At 47.4% G+C, this 18,720-nt stretch overlaps 1 protein-coding gene and 1 long non-coding RNA gene across 2 annotated transcripts in view; one reads left to right on the plus strand and one right to left on the minus strand.

Annotated features, from left to right (window-relative positions):
- Positions 1–1,736: 1,736 nt before the first annotated feature.
- Positions 1,737–18,720, minus strand: part of LOC139054341 (myosin regulatory light polypeptide 9-like) — a 36,564-nt gene continuing 19,580 nt past the window's right edge. Inside the window, exons 2-7 of the mRNA XM_070531199.1 lie at positions 11,707–11,808; positions 8,273–8,348; positions 6,736–6,837; positions 4,841–4,919; positions 3,627–3,675; positions 1,737–2,015 (exon numbers count right to left, since the gene is read on the minus strand). Coding sequence (XP_070387300.1) covers positions 1,914–2,015; positions 3,627–3,675; positions 4,841–4,919; positions 6,736–6,837; positions 8,273–8,348; positions 11,707–11,808 — 510 coding nt within the window. The 3' untranslated portion in view covers positions 1,737–1,913. The remainder of the gene's footprint in view (positions 2,016–3,626; positions 3,676–4,840; positions 4,920–6,735; positions 6,838–8,272; positions 8,349–11,706; positions 11,809–18,720) is intronic.
- Positions 1,977–16,091, plus strand: LOC139054342 (uncharacterized). The gene is made up of 3 exons (XR_011511149.1): positions 1,977–2,078; positions 14,621–14,764; positions 14,885–16,091. It is a non-coding gene; the product is annotated as an uncharacterized lncRNA (long non-coding RNA).

Raw genomic sequence — 18,720 nt, forward strand, 5'->3', positions numbered from 1 at the left:
CCAGAGGACAGTGTGACAACGATTACGGAGCTCCAGAGTAGGGTGCTTCCATTTCAGCGCCGTTCAGGCACCCTACTCCAGAGGGCATTGTGGAGACGCCCCCGAAGTTCTCACAGGGCTCACAGACGCCTCTCCGTTCTCTACCACCCCCAGACACGGTGTGCAAGACAGCGACAGCAACAGGGGAAAAGTCGAGAGAGGAGGCAAAGGAAGCTTCGCTTTGAAGGCGGGCGCCGTGATGCATGCGTCACGCGATCCTTTGGCTCCGGTATGGGAGAACGCAGGGAAGCGATTTCGAGTGCGAAGGCTAGACGGGACAAGTAGAGAGAGTGTATGTTAATTGGCGCTGACACTCGCCTCCTGAAATAATAGGTTTGCGGCACTTCAAACATTCCTGACTCGGCAATAATGAATTAGTTTGAAAAATGCTTGCGGTAGAGCACTCCTTAGAAGGCACGTAGCAACTTCCAGCGCATAACCAAAATTTGTTTTGTGGCGTGGTGATGGGCCTTCTGAGGGGCGAGTCGTGTCTACTTAATGTGTGGTGGTTCGGTGCGTTACCCTACTGGACATAACACAGACTCGACTGCTTACACGCTTGAACTGCTTGGACGTTCACTAAGCGGGCGCTCGTCACGCCTGTCATATATGCACCTATTGCGAAACCACCGCAGCAGACGCAACCAAAGCGAGCCGACTAGAATCTGCCGCTTGCGTATCACGTGACCAGGGCCTACTTTCCCCTATATTTTTTATGACTAAGGCTGTGTTGCAGTACTCGCCGTAGATGGCAAAGTAGACGGCTAAGCGGACAGCGGCCATCTTAAGTGCCGTTCCGGTTCTCACGAAGACGTCAAAGTAGACATCTTCGCGAAGACAGCAGCGAAGTCAAAAGCAATTCAGACTATTTTCCTGTCCAAACAAAATGACGACTGAGCAGGACGCTTGGAAACCCGACATAAATGTCGTCTGCGCACAAGGAAACGTAGACACGCTTTCCTATGCTCTTAATCTAAGTCACGTCGAGGTTTTTATAGGTTCGCAAGCGCGAAGACTTGAAATATAGAAATAATGTATACTTTTTTCAAGATTTCTTTGTCGCCGCGAGGTGGCGTCACGTCGCAGAAGCGTCTTCCAGACGGCTTGAAACGCGTTCCATTACTTCGCCACGAAGCTCTCTCTAGCTGTCTACGTAGACTGTCTCCTATGCTGGCCAGAATTGGAACTCACCATACAGGCTTCAAGATTGTCACGTGAGACTCCCTCCAAGTTTATTCCTTCTTATGGTCGGCAGTGGCGCTCGATGTCGATAACACTGCTTGCGCTTACCTTTTGTAGGCACGAATTCATGTCACACAGATGACAAGGTGGCAACCACGAGCGTTACTTCTGATGGTTCTTCAAAAAACACAGGCCATAAACATCTGCATTCATTCCTTATTCTTGAACGAAAAAAAAAGCGTCCAAATAGTTCCTTCATCTTTGATTTCGAAACTATAATGGTGGTTTTGACTTCTTCCTTCGGTAAGAAGCGAATACGAACTGAAATCTATATGTCTCGTGTTTCTTGAAGAAACATCAGTTGTAAGTGTCGCTGAGGGTTGTCGCCTGCCTTGTCGTCGGTGTATCTTGAAATCGCGCAAGCAAAATCTTTGAATATACTATATATAGTAATCGCTATATTTTTTTCGATTTTAGCCTCTCTACCGCGCGAATGACAGACACACAGACAGGTCGGATGGCAAGCGGCACGCATCAGGTGCGGCCGCGTGTATTGAAGACGAAGCGAGCATCGCTGCGAGCGCAGAGCACGCGGCCTCCTCGGCTCTTGCAGAGACGCGGCCTCAGCCGGAGCTTCGGGCCGCAGCGTCCGAGCACCAGCGACGGCGGGACGGCGCCCAACGCACGACGACTCATTCCTCGTCGTCCGTGCCGCCGCAGATGATCTTCACGTACGAGTTGATGTCGATGTTGCCGTCCCGGTCGATGGGCGCCTCCTTCAGCACCTCGTCCACCTGCGAGGGCCAGGGAACAGAGATTGTCGGTGCCGAGCGCTCGTGAAAAATGTCGTCGAAGAAGTGAGCGCGCGGGAGTCCTCGCACAAAATTTTGATGTCGATTCATAATGCGAAGGAGGGGTAAGGCGTGCAGACACGGACACAAGAGGCGCGAAGTGGACAACACGATCGCCAACTATCGACTGAAGGAAGCACACTGAGGCGCAAAAAAGAAAGTAAAAAAACTCATCTTCTTCAGTTGATAGTCGGCGTTCGTGTTGTCCACTTCTCTCCTCTTGTGTCCTCTCCTCTGCACGCCTTAACCCTTCTTTGCACTATGAATTCTTACCAACTAGCTCAGCCTTCTGTCGTTTTAAGTTTTGATGTCGATGCGTTTTCGCAAGTCAGTTTCGCGTGTATATATTATGACGCCGCAATGAAACGCAAACGGGAGGAAATCACGTGCACCTCTTACACACCTGATTACTTCAAAGGGAGATGTGGTATCGGAGCGTGACCAGACGTTAAGCGCGCTCTGGCCAAAAGACTAAGCATCTGTGAACGAATCAGCTCCGTTTCATACGCAACGGCGAGTGTGGAAAGGGAAATGCGCCTTCTATAGTTCCTTGTTCGAGTTTCATTACGGCTGACAGTACCTGCTCACCGAGTTTCACGACGTGCCAAAATCAGCCATCGCGTAAACCACGATCAATCCATTTGGGCGAACTGGTTGTGTGAGACTCCCAGGCAGATTAAATCAAATTGCGAGGTTTAACGTCCAGAAACCGCGGATGTAGTTATGATGTGTATTGGGAGGCTTCAGATCAATTTCGACCACTCGGAGTTCTTTAACGAAATTTATTTCGCAGAAGGGTGATAACTAACAGAGGGAACAAATGTCAAGCTTTCCCTTTCTCATATTGGGGCTAAAGCGCAGTGCCAGTATGTAAGCGTGACGTCGCAGATTAAAAAAAAAAAATTGCGTGTTTGCTGTGTACTTGTACCCCTCAAAAAGTTATCACAAGTAATCGAAAGATTTATTTGGAAGTTTATCAAAGCAAACTGAGACTTTCACCCCCCCCCCCTTCCAACTCCTGGTTTCGTTTTTCTTATTTTCGTTCTTTTGCGTGTTTTCGTCCCTTCAGTAGTGCCGACACACCCCTCCCCACGTCTGATTACTATTCCGGCTAGCAATCCAAGCAGAAATTGATAGGCACAAGTTACTTGCACTGTTTCTGCACTTCAAACGTGTGTCAACGCAATCACGCTAGTTTCACCGACGATACGTGTGCTGAACCTGATCATGGGATGTGATAGCGTGCGGTTATCGTGACCGGCTGTGATCGTGTGTGTACATTCTCGCTACTCTCTTGTTATATTTCTCCACCTCCTTAGCCCGTTCCCCAGTGAAGGGTGGTATAGTAAACAAGATGATTCATTCTCCCTGTCGTGTCTCCCTCTTTTACCAAAGCGTAACGCCCGTACCCTGCCGTCTGACACCGAAACTGGAGTTATAACCACGCCTCTGATCCGTGCTCATCGGTAAACAAGTGATAAAGACAAAACACCAACGAATCACCTACTCAGGTTTTATCTTCTGTGAGTACAGGTACACGGCATGCCAACTCACCTCAGATTCCTGAAACTTTTCTCCCCAAGTCATGAGTGCCTTCTTCAATCTGAAAAACACAACAAACACCGTGAGTAGCTGAAGACTAAATACTAACAAGACGTACAACGAATGACAAATTAATGAATTAATTTTTCTACGTGGACCTACAAAACATATGCAAGGGCAAAGGAACGGTGCCACACATGGCATTACTTCTAAGAATTTCATTTCGTGGGACATGGGTTTACGTATATGGGCTAGTCATCACTGCCGTCCTCACAAACGCTAGTGGGATGCAGTAAAAAAATCTATAACAAACAAAATTAAGGAAACGATGATGATTTGAGCTTCTTCAACTTTTTCTCGGTGATGCCCACGGGAGGATTACTGATGCTGAGCTCATGGAAAGTAGGACAATAAACAGAATACTTCACTAAATGCCGACTCTAGTCTAGCTGAGTTGTATGCATGCGTAGAAAATGCCAAAACGCGCAGGGATCTTATATCGATTTTAGAGCCCGGGTGCGTGTGTGATGGCTGCGTCTTGGTACTGGTGGCTACATTTGTGAGACCTTTGCTTTTTTTTTTTACAAACAGATTTATTTGGAAGTGGCGCACTGAGATGTCACGTCCCGTTCTCAGTGCTTGCGTTTTTCTGTGCACGTACACCCCTGAGCAAAAGTATACGGACCACAGGATTGCCGAAGAAACAGAATTTCTTCGTAAATAGCACGCATAAAGCGAAACTGACGAGTGCACTAGAAAATTCGTAATGCCAAGTTTGGACTACAATCTTTACTTTCATATTGCATTCACAGACAAAGGAGAAAAGTAGTTTTATCCCGTGATCCCTGGTCCATATACTTTTGCTCACGGGTGTACGTGGATTTAGGTGCAGCATAATAGTAGCTCAATGCATGTTCTTTCCTCGATGATTTACATTGTTTTCTAGCGGTTATATATCAAAACCATTCGTATAAGCTTGGTCCCCTCGCGCCATTCTATAACATTCTTCTTTCTGTCTTTAATCTCTCACATATCCTTTCGTGTGATATAATCGCTTCCTACTTCGTCTACAGTTGTTTCTCTCTGACACCAAACACTGCCAAGTTGAGACATCAATGTCAACGAGAGAAGAAATAATAATAATAATAAAAAGGGGGGGGGGGGATTGCTGCTGCACTCCAGATCTTACACAAAATTGCGACTCGTGGTCTAAAGTTGGCACTCACTCTTTCTCGCTAATCTTTCCACTGCCAGATTTGTCGAATGTCTTGAAGGCGTTCCTTATGACGTCCTCCGGATCGGTCCCTGCAAGTTTGGACAACGGATTAAAAATTGGCCTGCATGCTGTATGTACAAAGGACCACAGAGCCACTAAAAGCCACGGTGGCACAGCGGGATAGGGAAATGTGTACACATCGCATTGTCCAATACATAAAGCCAGTGCGCTGTTTGGATAAGCCTCATGAAAAAAAATTATGAAGCACATAGTTAACCCAACGTGGATGAATGCGAAAACATTGCGACCATCACGCGATGCTTAGACATTATGCCACAACGCAAGGTCGTGTGTTCGACTCTCATCAAAGGTCGAGGGCAGACTCCCAACAAGCAGTGGTGGGTTCGAGCGCCTTAATTAACTCTACATTAATTATCTGTACCATAATTACCTTCGCCATAATTAACACCAAAGGTCGAGGGCTCGACTCCCCCCAAATGTCGTGGGCGCGAGTGTTTTAATTAGTTAGATCTAAATTAACGGTGCCTTAATTACATTCGCCTTAATTAACAACAAAGGTCGTGGGTTCGGCTCCCACCAAAGGTCGAAGGTTCGTAGCCTTTTTGTGCCATCGTGTGGTCATGCCGCCAACACCGGATTTTTCGCCTCATGAGCCATTTAATGCTTTCGCATTAACATGCACACACAAGCTACTGCGCCTCAGGTATATACAAACACAGGACCCAGTATGCGTTATTGCGCTGGAAGAAGGCTGAAAAACTGAACCAGGAGATATTTGCAAGAATGCGTGCGGCACTTCGCCTTACCTGCGGGGCGCGTCCCTCTAGCGTGCGAAATTTCTGTCGTTGTATTTATGCGTTCCTTTGTGTATTTCAAAAATAAGCAGGCTGATGAAGTTATAGCCGTTTCACGTAAAACAAAATTTAATTACTACGAATATTGCGCTGATTTTGGGAGTGCGGCAGACGAGGGTTCTGTCTCCTTCTGTGCTGCTAAAACATATATTCGCGCAATTTTCACTTTCCAAACCTCAGCTGTGTGATTTTATTTTCCCTTTCTTTCATTTCCTTCCTTCCTTTCTTTTTTTTCTTCTTCTCAGCTTGACGAGAAAGAACAACAGCTTAATTGTTATAAGCACATCCCCTTTCCATTTCTCCGTAGTTATACATGTGCATGCTATATGTTCGGTTGGCGTCAGAAAAAAAAAAGAAAAAAAAAACTCTGTTGAAGCATAAGTTACTTCTGCAGGGATCGTAGTCGAAACCGTTGAGACTGGAGACTGGTATACCGGCTCACCGCGTTTCCTATGCGAACAGTTGTGACTTGTGTTGGGCTGCTAGGCACGAGATCGCGAGGTCAAATTCCAGCCACGGCGGCAGCATTTCGATGGGGGGAAATGCGAAAACACCTGTGTACTTAGATTCAGGTGCACGTTAAAGAACCACTGGTGGTTCAAATTATTCCGGAGTCCCTCACTACGGATGCCTCATAATCAGATTGTGGTTTTGGCACGTAAAACCCCATAATTTAATTTTAACAATTGTGAATCATTCCTAAAGTTCGGTCGCCTGTATGGTTGCGGCGCAAAAAAGAAAACAAGAAAATCCCAGCTCATTTACGTGTAGAGAAGTGTGCTGACATCACCAGTGCATATTTTTAGAAATAGCGGATAAAGTTAGCGCAGGCTATCCGACCTGCACACTAAGGAACCGGAGCCAAAGGTTAGGCTTTACGCACGCGCAGTGTCGCTCACCAGTCTCCAGTACGCTTAACCGAAGTTCATAAAACTATCGATTAATTGCGCCGGTAATGTGTCGCGACACTCAAGCCATTCGATACACTTTTTTGTGACGACAATCCTCGAGATACGCAGAGCTTTCGTACCCGAGACACGCTCGCCGAAGATGGTGAGGAACATGGTGAAGTTGATGGGGCCCGTGGCCTCAGCGATCATGCCGTCCAGGTCCTTCTCGGGGATGATCCTGCCTGCAGGTAGCGCGTGCGCAAAGGCACAGGTGAACGTCATGCGTGAGGGTAGTCGTTGTGGAAGCGAGATGTAAAAATAAAAACTATTCTCTTATTACAGAAAACAGAATGCGTCACAGCACGCACGTGTAGCAAGTTAGTAATCCGCGCTCTATTGCTACGCCTAAATACAGACATAAATTCACAAATGCACCTAAAGTTGCAAGTTATCTTTGCAGCCATTACCCGCCGTCATGACTCAGTGGCTGTGACATTCTGCTGCTGATTATGAGGTCCCGGATTCGATTCATACCTGCAGTGGCCAAATTCTATATATATATATATATATATATATATATATAGGTGGCGGAATGCAAAAGAGCTCACGTGTACAGCAAGCGCGCTTTGAGTGCGAGTTAAACAACCATGGCTGATCAAAGACTAATGTGGAGCCTTCCCCCATATGACGATATTTCGTAGCCACCGCGTCCCCTTGGGACCTTAGATCGCATAAGTCAGCCAACTTTGCAACAACGGAATTTTCGCGAGGCCGTATCCAGTAAACAAAATCATTTGCAAGCATCGCCGCGGCAATATGGCAATAAGAACTGCGGACTTACTGCAAACGTTTTCTAGTCTACTGACTTGTCACTGACGATATCTGAAGACGGTCAGGTTTTAGAGACGAATCATCCATTGTGAATTTTGTAACTCGACAAATTTATGCGATGAGAACCACGATAATGCCATATCAACTTATTTTCAAAAAAAAGAGAAAAAAACAGCTTTTGAATGCCCACAAGCCAACACTCCATCAGCTTCCATCCTCCTTCCTTGCACATAAAAAAAACGCACCTGGGGGCAAACGGTTAATTTTGCAAGCGACTCGGCAAGAACAAAACAGCCTACAATAGATAATACCGGTCACTCCTGCAAAGGGGTTGCTTGAATGCTGGGTGGCTTTATTTTACCAATTAAACCACTTGGACTAGGCGTACAAACTTAGAAGTTAGTTAATTATTCTCGTATCTACAAATGCGTGTCGCACACTTTTTAAAGTTGTGCAGCGCTAACAATGTATCGAATTCAATATAAAAATATTACCCGTTTTTATTCTTATACTGCATCGTTTTTCAAAAATTTCCCACTCGCTCACATAGGCAGTGTCTGACGGAATGTAAACGAGTTGCCGAAAGTGCAAATCGAAAAAAAAAGAAAAAGAAGGGGTAGTCGTGTATTCCTTCAACGTCGCCGATATGCAATGTCATCTTCACAGTGCTATAGCTTGCAGCGTCACTTGTGTGCGTCGGTACAGTTTCAGGGAAAAAGTAACCTAACAAAGCGTGCAAAAAAAAAAAAGTTTCCCATCAGCTTTCCTCGAATTAGGTCGAGTTCTACAGAAACCACGAAAAGAATTGAGGCCGCTCTCAGCTAGAGGGCAGCCTTAAATCCTTACCGAGTGAGTCCCAGGTTGCTCGCAAGTCGTTCTTGTCGACAAAGCCGTCCTTGTTGGAGTCGATCATCTGGAATGCCTGTGAAACGGCGACAACAACCTTCAGCAAGCTCTTCAGACGTGCCTCACTTTCAACTGCAGATGGCGAAACCGTTACAGTGCGGGTTCCACACATGAAGGACCGTCAAATTGAAGGAAAGGTCATAGCAGGTGCCCAAAAATTAGGCACATGCAAATGCGTCCTTATATCATTTTTTTTTCTGCTCACAACAAAGAGAGGGGGGAAGGGAGGAGGGGGGAACCAGACCGGGTACATTTGTGGTAGCAGATAACTTCAGAGATACATATTTATTTCAAGAAATGGTCTATTAGCTAATTACGGAGGACGTATGACAGTTGTCATTACGCACGGCACATGCTGCGACCTGACCCCGCTTTTGTGTTCTGCGGTCAGTTGATGTCAAACATGAGTTGTGCATAGACAGAGAGAGAGAGAGAGAGAGAGAGAGAGAGAGAAAAGTGGCAAAATAGGACGATTAGATTAGAGGGAAATACCCATTATTAGATTAGAGGGGGGAAAAAGTGGCAAAATAGGACGATCAGATTAGAGGGAAAACCCATTAGACTAATAATCATGGAACTGTCGGCACGCTTCAGCCACTGTTTGCCGATTTGTCCGATGACGCTATCTGGTTACTAAGATTTACTTTGAAATGTTCGAAATACATTTTTATTTCTCTTTTTACGCAGTTCGAATGCTATAAAAACGGACTGAGCACTTGAAAATTGTGTGTGTGTGTGTGTGTGTGTGTGTGTGTGTGTGTGTGTGTGTGTGTGTGTGTGTGTGTGTGTGTGTGTGTGTGTGTGTGTGTGTGTGTGTGTGTTGAGCAAGACGGGGCTTTCTTTTTTCTTTCAAAAAGCGCATTTACTATCCTGGTATAATGTTGTGGCAGCCGAACACTAGCTTATTTGTTGAAATACACAAAGCAGGCATTTTGATGTGGGCTAGTCGCTTCATCTTCGATCTTTATGCTTGAAACAGAGGGAAACACTTGCGGAAAAAAACAGCGCTCTGTCTGTCCTCTCCTCATTTTTTTTTGCGCATGCACACGCTGTTCCGTTCTGCGAATGCTCGCGTAAACTGAGAGCGCGCTTTTCGCAAAGCTCTTCGGCCTCGAGACTTCCAGGGGAGGCAGTTTTGAGGCCACCCAGGCAGCAGCAGTGCACAGAACTTCGCATGCGCCGACAGACGCGCGCAGCAGCGCTTCGGCGAGGCCGGCACGGAACCCAGTGGGGTCGATTCCCGAGCTGTACTGTACACACTGGCTCTTCAAGGCGGGGACGGGAATAAAGGCCGAGCGTGTCGGCGCGACTTCGAGATCTCCGAGCGGCGCCCGCGACTGCTTTGTTCTTTCGGAAGCGACATCCGGCCCGGCGGCCTTCAGAGCGAGTACTATATACTCACCGCCGTCGCCACAAACTTAACAGCAATCAGCAACTCGGCGCGGCATGTCACAGCGCCTACGCCGAGATAGCGGCAAGATGCTTTGCTGGGATGAATGTTAAACCGGTACGTCCAGGGATCTCGCGGTGGGGGCCACCCCCTCGCCCCCCCCCCCCCTCCCCTACACAAAGCCCGCTAATACGTATCCCTAGAAGCAGCTGGGAGAAAAAGGAGACGGTTGGCTTTCTTTTAGTTTGTTTGTTTGCTGATTTCTTTTTATTTATTATTATTATTTTCTTATTCAACTGCCAATGATTAGAAGCGTCCATGGGCCGACGTACGACGAACTGTGCTCTGAGGTGGCATTAATGGTGCGCTTTCTTTTTTTTTTTTTTTGGCGTCCAGGCGCCCTCGAGTGAGAATTCGATCACTAGTATGTCATGCAGCGCGCTTGGGACTGCGTAGAGCCGCTTCAGAAGAGAATCAATGTAAAGGTAAGTTTGTAACTGAAGCCACAATAGTAGCATATTGAATCCTCTATCATGCACGAAAAGCTTTGCTGTTACCCGCTCCTCAACAGGCCGTTACTACCACCGAGAACGCGGCAGAAAGTCGGCAGAGGCAATGGTAGAAAAACAGTGGAGGACGCTAAATGCATGGAATCCATTGTGTGCTGTCATAATTTGTATAGTGACCATTTCTTTCATTGTGTAAAAATAGTTTTGCATTAAATAATCAGTTTATTGAGTGATAAAATGGTTGATACGACATTGAGGAAGTTGTTGACAAGCTAAATTTTACGTGGTGTCCCAAGTAGCACAAGCCCACCAAGGCCAATAATCGTATAGTAGGAAGTAAAAGAAAAAAAAAAACTACAAACAAGAATGATAAAAGAACAGTAAGAATGCTTTAAGTCTGTATAGTCAGCCTTGCAAAAAAAAAAGAAAAAAGAAAACGTGACCGATGGTCCATTTGGTAGGTGCCTTTCTTTTTTTCCCATCACCGGTGGTGCAACTTCTCTGGCCTTAAAGAAAGAGCAATTATGTTGTAACATCTTTTTCCCCCTGTAGTTGCATTGAAAGCATCGAGAATGACGACTAGGTGCGTAATTCGTACTTAAAGCCGTTGGTTCTACGAGTTTTCCATTGTCTTCAAATCGTGGCCGCTTTAATTTGGGACACTCCGCGCAGAAATATGTGCTGATGCCGATTCGTTTTTTCTCGTATTGCCTAGCTAGCACGACCTTGATTTCGCGCCTTCGTGCGCTGGCACGAATTCGTGATTTAAAATCGGACCCAGAAACATGGACACACGGTAGACGAAAAAGCTTTCGTGTCGTCCTTCTTCTTCTCCCTTGTGCCTGCACGTTTCTGTGGCGCACCGGGAGACAGCGCCAGCCGCGCACACTGACCTCGAAACACAAGACGACGACACAACTCGGAACAGGAAAAAAAAAAAAAAAAAAAGAGAGACGCGCGCGCGGGCACTCCCATAACGCGTTGCTTCGACTCGATTCAGACCGAGCGAAAGAAGAGAGAAAATAAAATTGGCGGAGGTAAAGGGATGGGAGGGTGTCATAAGGACGAGAAGGGAAAATGTGTGTCGCAATGTTGGCGTCGCGGCGGCTAGCAACCACTGAGCGGGGGCGGCGGCGTTTGTGCCGCCATCTGAGCAGCGGCACGCAGGCAGCGAGATGACAGCAGGCATTCGGGGTGGCTCGCGCGTGTCACGCACCGGGGCTGGCTGACACACACGTGCGAGCCGCGGGCTACTACGCCGCCGTGCAGAGGGCGCCGTGAAAGCCGAGCCCGCCACCGCGGGGACCCAAAAACCGCGTGCGACAGCCCTGGTTGGCTGGGCCTCGACCGACTCGCGAGCAGGCTGTTGGCACGCGGAGCGGCTCCCTCTCGCCATTCACTCTCCTCCTCCGGCGAGAAGGGCCCAAACTCCGGCGAGGGCGCCAAATTTGGAGCGCGAGAAACTCTGCACCCACCTCTTTGAACTCGGCGATCTGGTTCTGTTCGAACATGGCGAACACGTTGGAAGTGGCCCGCTGGGCGCGCCTCTTGGTGGAGTCACTCTTTCCTCGCTTGGACTGCACCGCAAAAAGAGAGGGAGGTGGAAAGGGCAAAGAAAAAAAAACGGGCGTTAGGCAACACTGCGCTCGGGCTGCCTTTGTCAAGAAGCGCAGTGTCAGACCTCGCGCTTACGACCTGGTGCTTTTTGAGCCCGCTTATTCTGGCCTTCACGGTGATGCGGCACGCGAGCTCACGGAAACCCTCCGACGACCTTTCAAATGGAGCCCTCGCTTACATCGTCTGCGTTCTTTCGCAAAAAGAAGCGCGCGAATTAAACAAAGGCTGAGACCATAATGATTTTCGTGCATATGCGGCTAGTGAAACTGCCTGAATTTTCGCTGCCACTGACTCGTGGTATAATTTCTGACACGCGATCTGGCTTAAATAGTCATAATTCGACACTGCAGGACGAGGCGAAGCAGAACATGGACACAGCGTCTGTTCAGCCTTGCACGAGACACACAAGAAGATGAGGGGCGGTTAAAACCAGCTGTTGACGCGCGAGTCCTGTGGTCAGTGACACTTAACGTATTCAAGTTCAGTGCGTAAACTTTCCGTCTCCTTTTCCGTGCTTATATTTCAGCGCATGCTGTAAAGAAAACTTCGCTAGATTATTATGTTTGTTGTTCCATAGCGATAACCCAGAGACGACCAAAGGGGAAGTGCGTCACAAAACAGGGCAACGTGCGTATCTCAAGCGGCAGTTCGTGCCCTTTCATTAAATGGCTTGTACTCACGTCGTGAATTTCTTTTGTGCGCCATGAGCTGGATGTACTCTAGATGAATACTAGAATTAGTATTCTTGTCGAAAGCGCTAGCCTTGAACGCATTTCAAACATAAAATCGCGCATTATTGGCCCATAAATGACACTCGGCATTTCGATCATCGCTTATTGCTTAGCGATGATCTTCGCAGGATCACTCGTCGTACTCTAAACATTAAAATTACGTGATGTCGAAGGAATGTTGTCATTAATATCCATCAACGTAAGATATTTTCGCCGCCAAGCAGACTACGTTATTGCGTGTGCAAAACAAGCGAAAAAAAAAAAGATTGTAGCATGCCTTGAGTGCCTGAAGCAGTTGGCTTTATCGCATCCCTTTAGCTGTTACGTCCAAGAAGTTTACCTCCATTTTAATGTGCTGGAGTTCACCGTCGATCAGACATGAATAGGCACCTTGAAAAACACCAAACTGTGGAACTGACTTATGAGTGACAGCTGTCAAACGGCGCACGCAAAGAGCCTGCTTAGTTACATAATCGTAAACATTATCATAATCTTTATAGCTGCTTTATTTCACTGACACTGAAAATAAAATGTCACGTGTAGTCAGCACACTGAAGTACGGATTTCTGAACAAAAGGGTGCCTAAGGTTGATGCTAGCCAAGGCCAGTGCGCCAAAACTTTGCAGAGGAGCAATCGCATTTTTTTCTCTTTCGGTTGGTGAGGCTATTTTTTTTTAGTCTGAGGAAGCTTTCACGAAGGATTTAGGTTTTGAAAGCTGGAGACCTTAGCTTTCTTTCCTTTCTTTTTTTTTTTTTTTTGCAAGAGCCGTTGTGTTCGACGCAGTGCATTGTTTCTTAGCACACAGACAATGGTGAAATGACGGTGAGGGCCTACCCGCGGGTGCGCACCGCCGCTGCTAGGTGGCGCGACATGTACAGGCAAACTTCACTGCAGGGTGCCCTACTTTGTTGGGGCCAAGGACTCCTTCTGGAGCAGCATCGGCAAGCAAAGCGCTTATTGTCAACATCGATCACAAAAGTATAAGCATTAAGCTTTTACGACGTTGTGGTTGTAGCTTACTCAACGCATAGTCCGTGCTCAAGGCGGCATGAAACGACAAGCTAACGAGTCCGCGCCTATGCCCTACAACGTTATAAGGCTGTCCGAATGCCATTGCAACAGTTCATTATTTGTATACCCGTTAGGCAGCTGTGTCTGGTTTTCGAGTTTCAGCGGAAAGTGAACGGGGCGTTAATTTTGAGAGGCGGTCGATAGTTTTAACAGGCCATATGCGACGCTGCGTACGTTCGCGGTACTGTGTTTTGAAGTATTCTTCCGGTCTTACTTTTCCGCGCGGTAGTTTTATGACGTTTTAATCTATTGCGTTTGAAGAACTATGCAGTACTAGTCTTTGTTAGATCAAAAGAAGCAACTAATCTACTTTATTTTCTTTCCCGGCCAAGACGGCCGCATGTCGATCGGGGCGAAATGCAAAAAACACCCGTGTACCGTGCAACAAGCAAGCACGCCATGCTGGATATGCACGATATGCAGGCGTCAATCGTTATATTCAAGAATGCTATTTATGTATTCACGCGCGGCGCGCAAGGCGTGGCGATGCGTGCGGACAGCGCGACTGAAAAATACAACAAAAAGATCATGCATTTTGATAAGACTCTCTTTGTCAAAAATAAACTCCGAGTTCCTATGTTGGACGTGCAACGACTGTACAAACAGCCCTTGAATAGTCTGCATGCATTGACGGACGCCCGGACAAATGAGGTAGCCGGCGTTCAGAAACTTCTTGTCTTCTATTCGGTTGCGATGCGAAGGTTGTGGGTTCGGTTCCCACCTGCGGCAAGTTGTTTTTTCATCCACTTTAATTTCCGTTAATTTATCGTTTCTTTATTTCATTTGTTAAACACAAGTAATTTCCCCTATGTTGTCCTTGGTGTCAGTGTTTGTTCGCTTCTCATGATTTGTCTTCTATTAGGCACAGGCGTTTTTTTTTTTTTTGAATAGGTTTGAAAGAGATCCACCATTTCTGCTAAAGACCCCTGCTTTGCAAAGAGGTAGCGTCATCGCTACCTTTTTCCGCAGCCGATGGCAATGAGCTCGGCGTGCTTTGACCCGGACGTACAGCCGGAGATCTTGGAAACCTCTGTGCCGGCCACCTTGGATCACCTGGCGCGCCACAGTAACTCTAGTGCACAGCCAGCTTTAGCGCCAGTACAATTTGAAGGGGTAAGGAAAGGTTGACGCTGTTTTCTGCAGCCCTTGCGGGAGCACGGGCTGCAGTACAATTTCACGATTGCAACGTGCAGTGCGCCTTCGCATATCCTCACCCTCTTATTTTTCCCACAGGAAAGCGCAGCCACGAAGGTGCCTGGATTGGCGCGACTAATGCGACCGAGGAGAACATGTATTCATCGACTGAATTCGCACCCCCACACACGCTGGTCTGACTGATTTCAGTGGGCGCATGATAACAATGAATGGTTTAAAGTTCAACAGAAAAGTGACCTTGCGGAGGTCATTTCGTCAGCCATCACCGGAATGAGCAAAGCGTGCGTATGAACACGGGTAAAGTGCACATATTTTGCGCAAATATTCTGCTCAAACCTCCCAAACCACGGGGTCAGACTAGACGGCGAAATAACTCGCTATAAGGTCAGCGTCCCGATTTTCGAATTCAGGTTTTGCGATAAGTTTCCATTTTGTGCCTGAGCGGTAAACCGCGTGAGGATATGCGTGTACGTTCTTATGATCCGCTTTCATGACCGTGTTTTGAAACGCCCACATTAGTTCGCCTGTTCCGCCACCGGAACTTTTTTTTTCTTCTTGTTAATAGGCAACGCGTGTGTTCAGTGTCTTTTGCGTGGAAACTTCTGTCTTCATTTCCTTATTTCCCTAAAGATTCATTTCGCGTCATTAGTTCCCGGCTCGCCCCTAGGCATTGCTTTCACGAGTCATACTTTCGAGAAAGCAGGGTCATTATCACCCGTGAAATGCGCAACTGGATTCCTGTCTGGCGCTTATTTCCCGTGAGAAAAATAAGAGGGCGAGAGTGACCGCTGTGTTGTCCACTGCTCGTGGGGGCGGTACTCGTGGCTGAGCAGTTTTACTGAAGGCACGCAGTTTTACTGTCGCACCGCGGTGCACGAGAGCAACGACACGAAGAGAATGAACAGCCGACAACGCGGACTCGCCACGTGGCCAGTCCGTGCTGTGCGAACACCTTCCGTGCAGGCACGGGCTTTTGTTTAGCGCTTTCGCTCGTACGGTGGTCAAGAACAACAGGAATCGCACGTGCTGCGTTTCCCCATGGGCATCTGCCTCGCTCGCCGGCCATCACCCCTGGATGATGCTGTTGTATGCTGCCTGGCGCCTACTCCCCCTTTCCCCCTCCATCCCCTCCAAGAAGTGCATAACCCGAATTTCCCTCAACGAGATAAGCCTTCTTCAATAAGTCTTCTTCTTTCCGGCAAAATCCGCCTAGAAACAATGGGTGGTGAGGCTACGGATAGGCAGGGTCGTGTCCCCACCGATGAAGAGGATTATGTGCAATTACAGAAAGGGGCAGCGAGTACTTCCTTTAAGAAGAATAAAAAAAGCGTGAACTGGTCAAAAAGACCCTTGCACGTATGGGCTATGTGTACACTTGCTTCAGTCTTTTTTTTCTCACTCGTTTTTTTTTTTTACCTTCAGCGCACCGGTTGTAGGATTTCCGGCAGAAATATTAGGCAATTAAAATTTTTGGGGTATGCTTATTACTCTTTCATGTGTTACTATATGATCGACGCGTTCACGTTTACGCGGCATATGAAACGCTACATAAATTAGGCTGAAGAAGATCTTTTTCCGTAACCTTGCAAGAAGTCGAAGCAATTTGTCAAAAACACGCAGCAATATGTCTTCCAATGCAGTCCCGGTATATGCAGTCCCGGTATATTTATTAATATTATTCACGTCGCATGTGCATTGCAAAACATTTGCCCGGAGGGAAATGTGCAACAATGAAGTATGTGAGATATTGATAGTTCAGATACTGAGGATCCCTACGAACATCGGCGAATGAATTTCCTTACCTTCGTATGTAATGTTCATAAAGTGCGAGCATATGTAAGTGTTTGAAGAACTGCTTCATACTTAAAGAACGCCACAAATAGTTGAGAGATAAAATGGTGTTACTTGTCACAAATTACATCTGACAGCTTCCCCCCCCCCCTTTTTTTTTATGTTTGAGTCAAGTAGAGCATGTACTGGGGCGGCCTTAAAATTCTCCCGTGGCACTGTCATGCACGCGAGTGGAACAAGCTACATAACCGCACAGAAAATGCATTAGTATAGATTTCATTTGTACTTATTCATATTTAATTAGCTATATAACCACAGTTCCGCTTCCATGCGGCCCAATATGTCAAGTAATAAAAGTGCCGTGGTGCCGCAAAGTTGTCACAATACGTTTCCGCGCCCTCCGCTTCGCTCGCGATCTTTTTACGGACAGCCATCTTGGTTTACCACGCGCGCCACCTGTAGGTCGCGGGCATCGCTAATACGCATCACTAGGGGGATGGTGACGGGGCGGCTCGTCACCCCATCTCCATGTCCATGGTGGACACGCTCGTGCACGCGCGTTCGATGAATAGGAAAAGGTTTAGCTTTTGGTGGCGGCTCCCACCTTGTGGGTTCTAAACAACTTATCCTGACGAAGGGGCCTGCTTGAGAAATGCAACCATGCAAAATCGCTCAAGTATTTACGCATTCATTTGCAACGTGTGTTCGCCACAGTTGGTCGGACGCCTTTGCCAATGCAAAATTGTTTTTCATCTTCTTTTCTTTTTTGTCGTCGTTGGGGGGGGGGGGGGCGAGTAAGCGATAAAAATTAAATGACAGTCCTGATGCTTCATGGTGATGGTGGTGGTTGCAACTTTACTGACAATTGTTGTGCCATTACCACAAGCCCGGATTCCGAATCTGCAAGATGCAGAATTTATCCTGCGAACGCCCAATTCTCCCTTGACAAGTCAAGATGCTGAGCCGTCAGGCAGCGGTGTCCTGCGGAGAAGCATCGGCGGGCAACATGTTCAAACGTGTCACCACGTGCCAGACAGCCCGGCGCCGCACCTCCTTTTGCCTGGAGGTCACCGCGCGCGCGAACTTTGAACCGGGTGGCCAGCGCGGTCGCTGGTTGGACCTCTCGGACGACCGTCGAGTGCTGACTTTGTATTGGGCCGTTTGAGTGACAATGGTTCTCGGGGATTATAAAGCGGCGAGGCGGCCGCCTCGAAAACCGGATCCGCCGACCCACCGGGAGCCAGTGCCGCTCTCGACTGGAATGAGATGTGTCACGCGTTTTCGCCGGACGTCGCCGTGCGGGAACAGTCGCGTTTGCTGTGAGCACTCGGCCCCAGTGCCGACCCGTTCATGTCCTGTTCACACCTGTATATAGTGTATAAAGTCCCTTTTGTTATTCTCATCGACGCCTGGCTCGGAGTCTTCGCTACCAACGCTCTGTCACGAAACGGGTGACGAGCGCTACGGGACCACAAAGTCGTAATAGTGGTGCAGCGATGCAAAGTCGTAACACAATCCGGCAAATTCGTGGCCTGGGCCTAGGCCGCCCCCGAGGAGGAATAAATTAAAATTTCATGAATCAACACTATTAATAGATGGTGCGTTGCTTATTACACATTAAAATAAGGAAAGTGGTAAAACATCGCAATCGAGCGTGGCGGACGTGCATATCTTGATAAGCCACGGGCTAACATCACAATAACGCTTAACAAAGTATGGGGCTTCGCATGAGGCTGCGCAGTGTTCTCGGATATATTTTATTTCGTAGACAGTGAAGCGATAAAGTTTTGTCATAACTGAAAAATTTCAATAACATTGCAAACACTGCAAACGCAGCACGCCTTCCGCTTCGCAGCATGAAAGCACTGATGGGAGTTTATTAAAACGCACAAAATAATCAGGCATGCAGCCCAGTAAAATGCAAAATAAAAAACCTGGAGGTTGAACTGTAGTTCAGCTCAGGTTGGACGAGGGCTGTAAAACTCGACATGTTTTACTGCAGCGTATCTACAAGTGGGAAGTAATGGTGAAAACTGGGACTAAATGCGCTTTGCGTTCGTGTAAAGAAACAGTTTTGTTTTGCACATTGCGGAAGAACAGAACAGACACTGTGGTTATCGGGA

This window comes from Dermacentor albipictus, chromosome 1, assembly GCF_038994185.2.
Source record: "Dermacentor albipictus isolate Rhodes 1998 colony chromosome 1, USDA_Dalb.pri_finalv2, whole genome shotgun sequence".
Classification (NCBI taxonomy): domain Eukaryota; kingdom Metazoa; phylum Arthropoda; class Arachnida; order Ixodida; family Ixodidae; genus Dermacentor; species Dermacentor albipictus.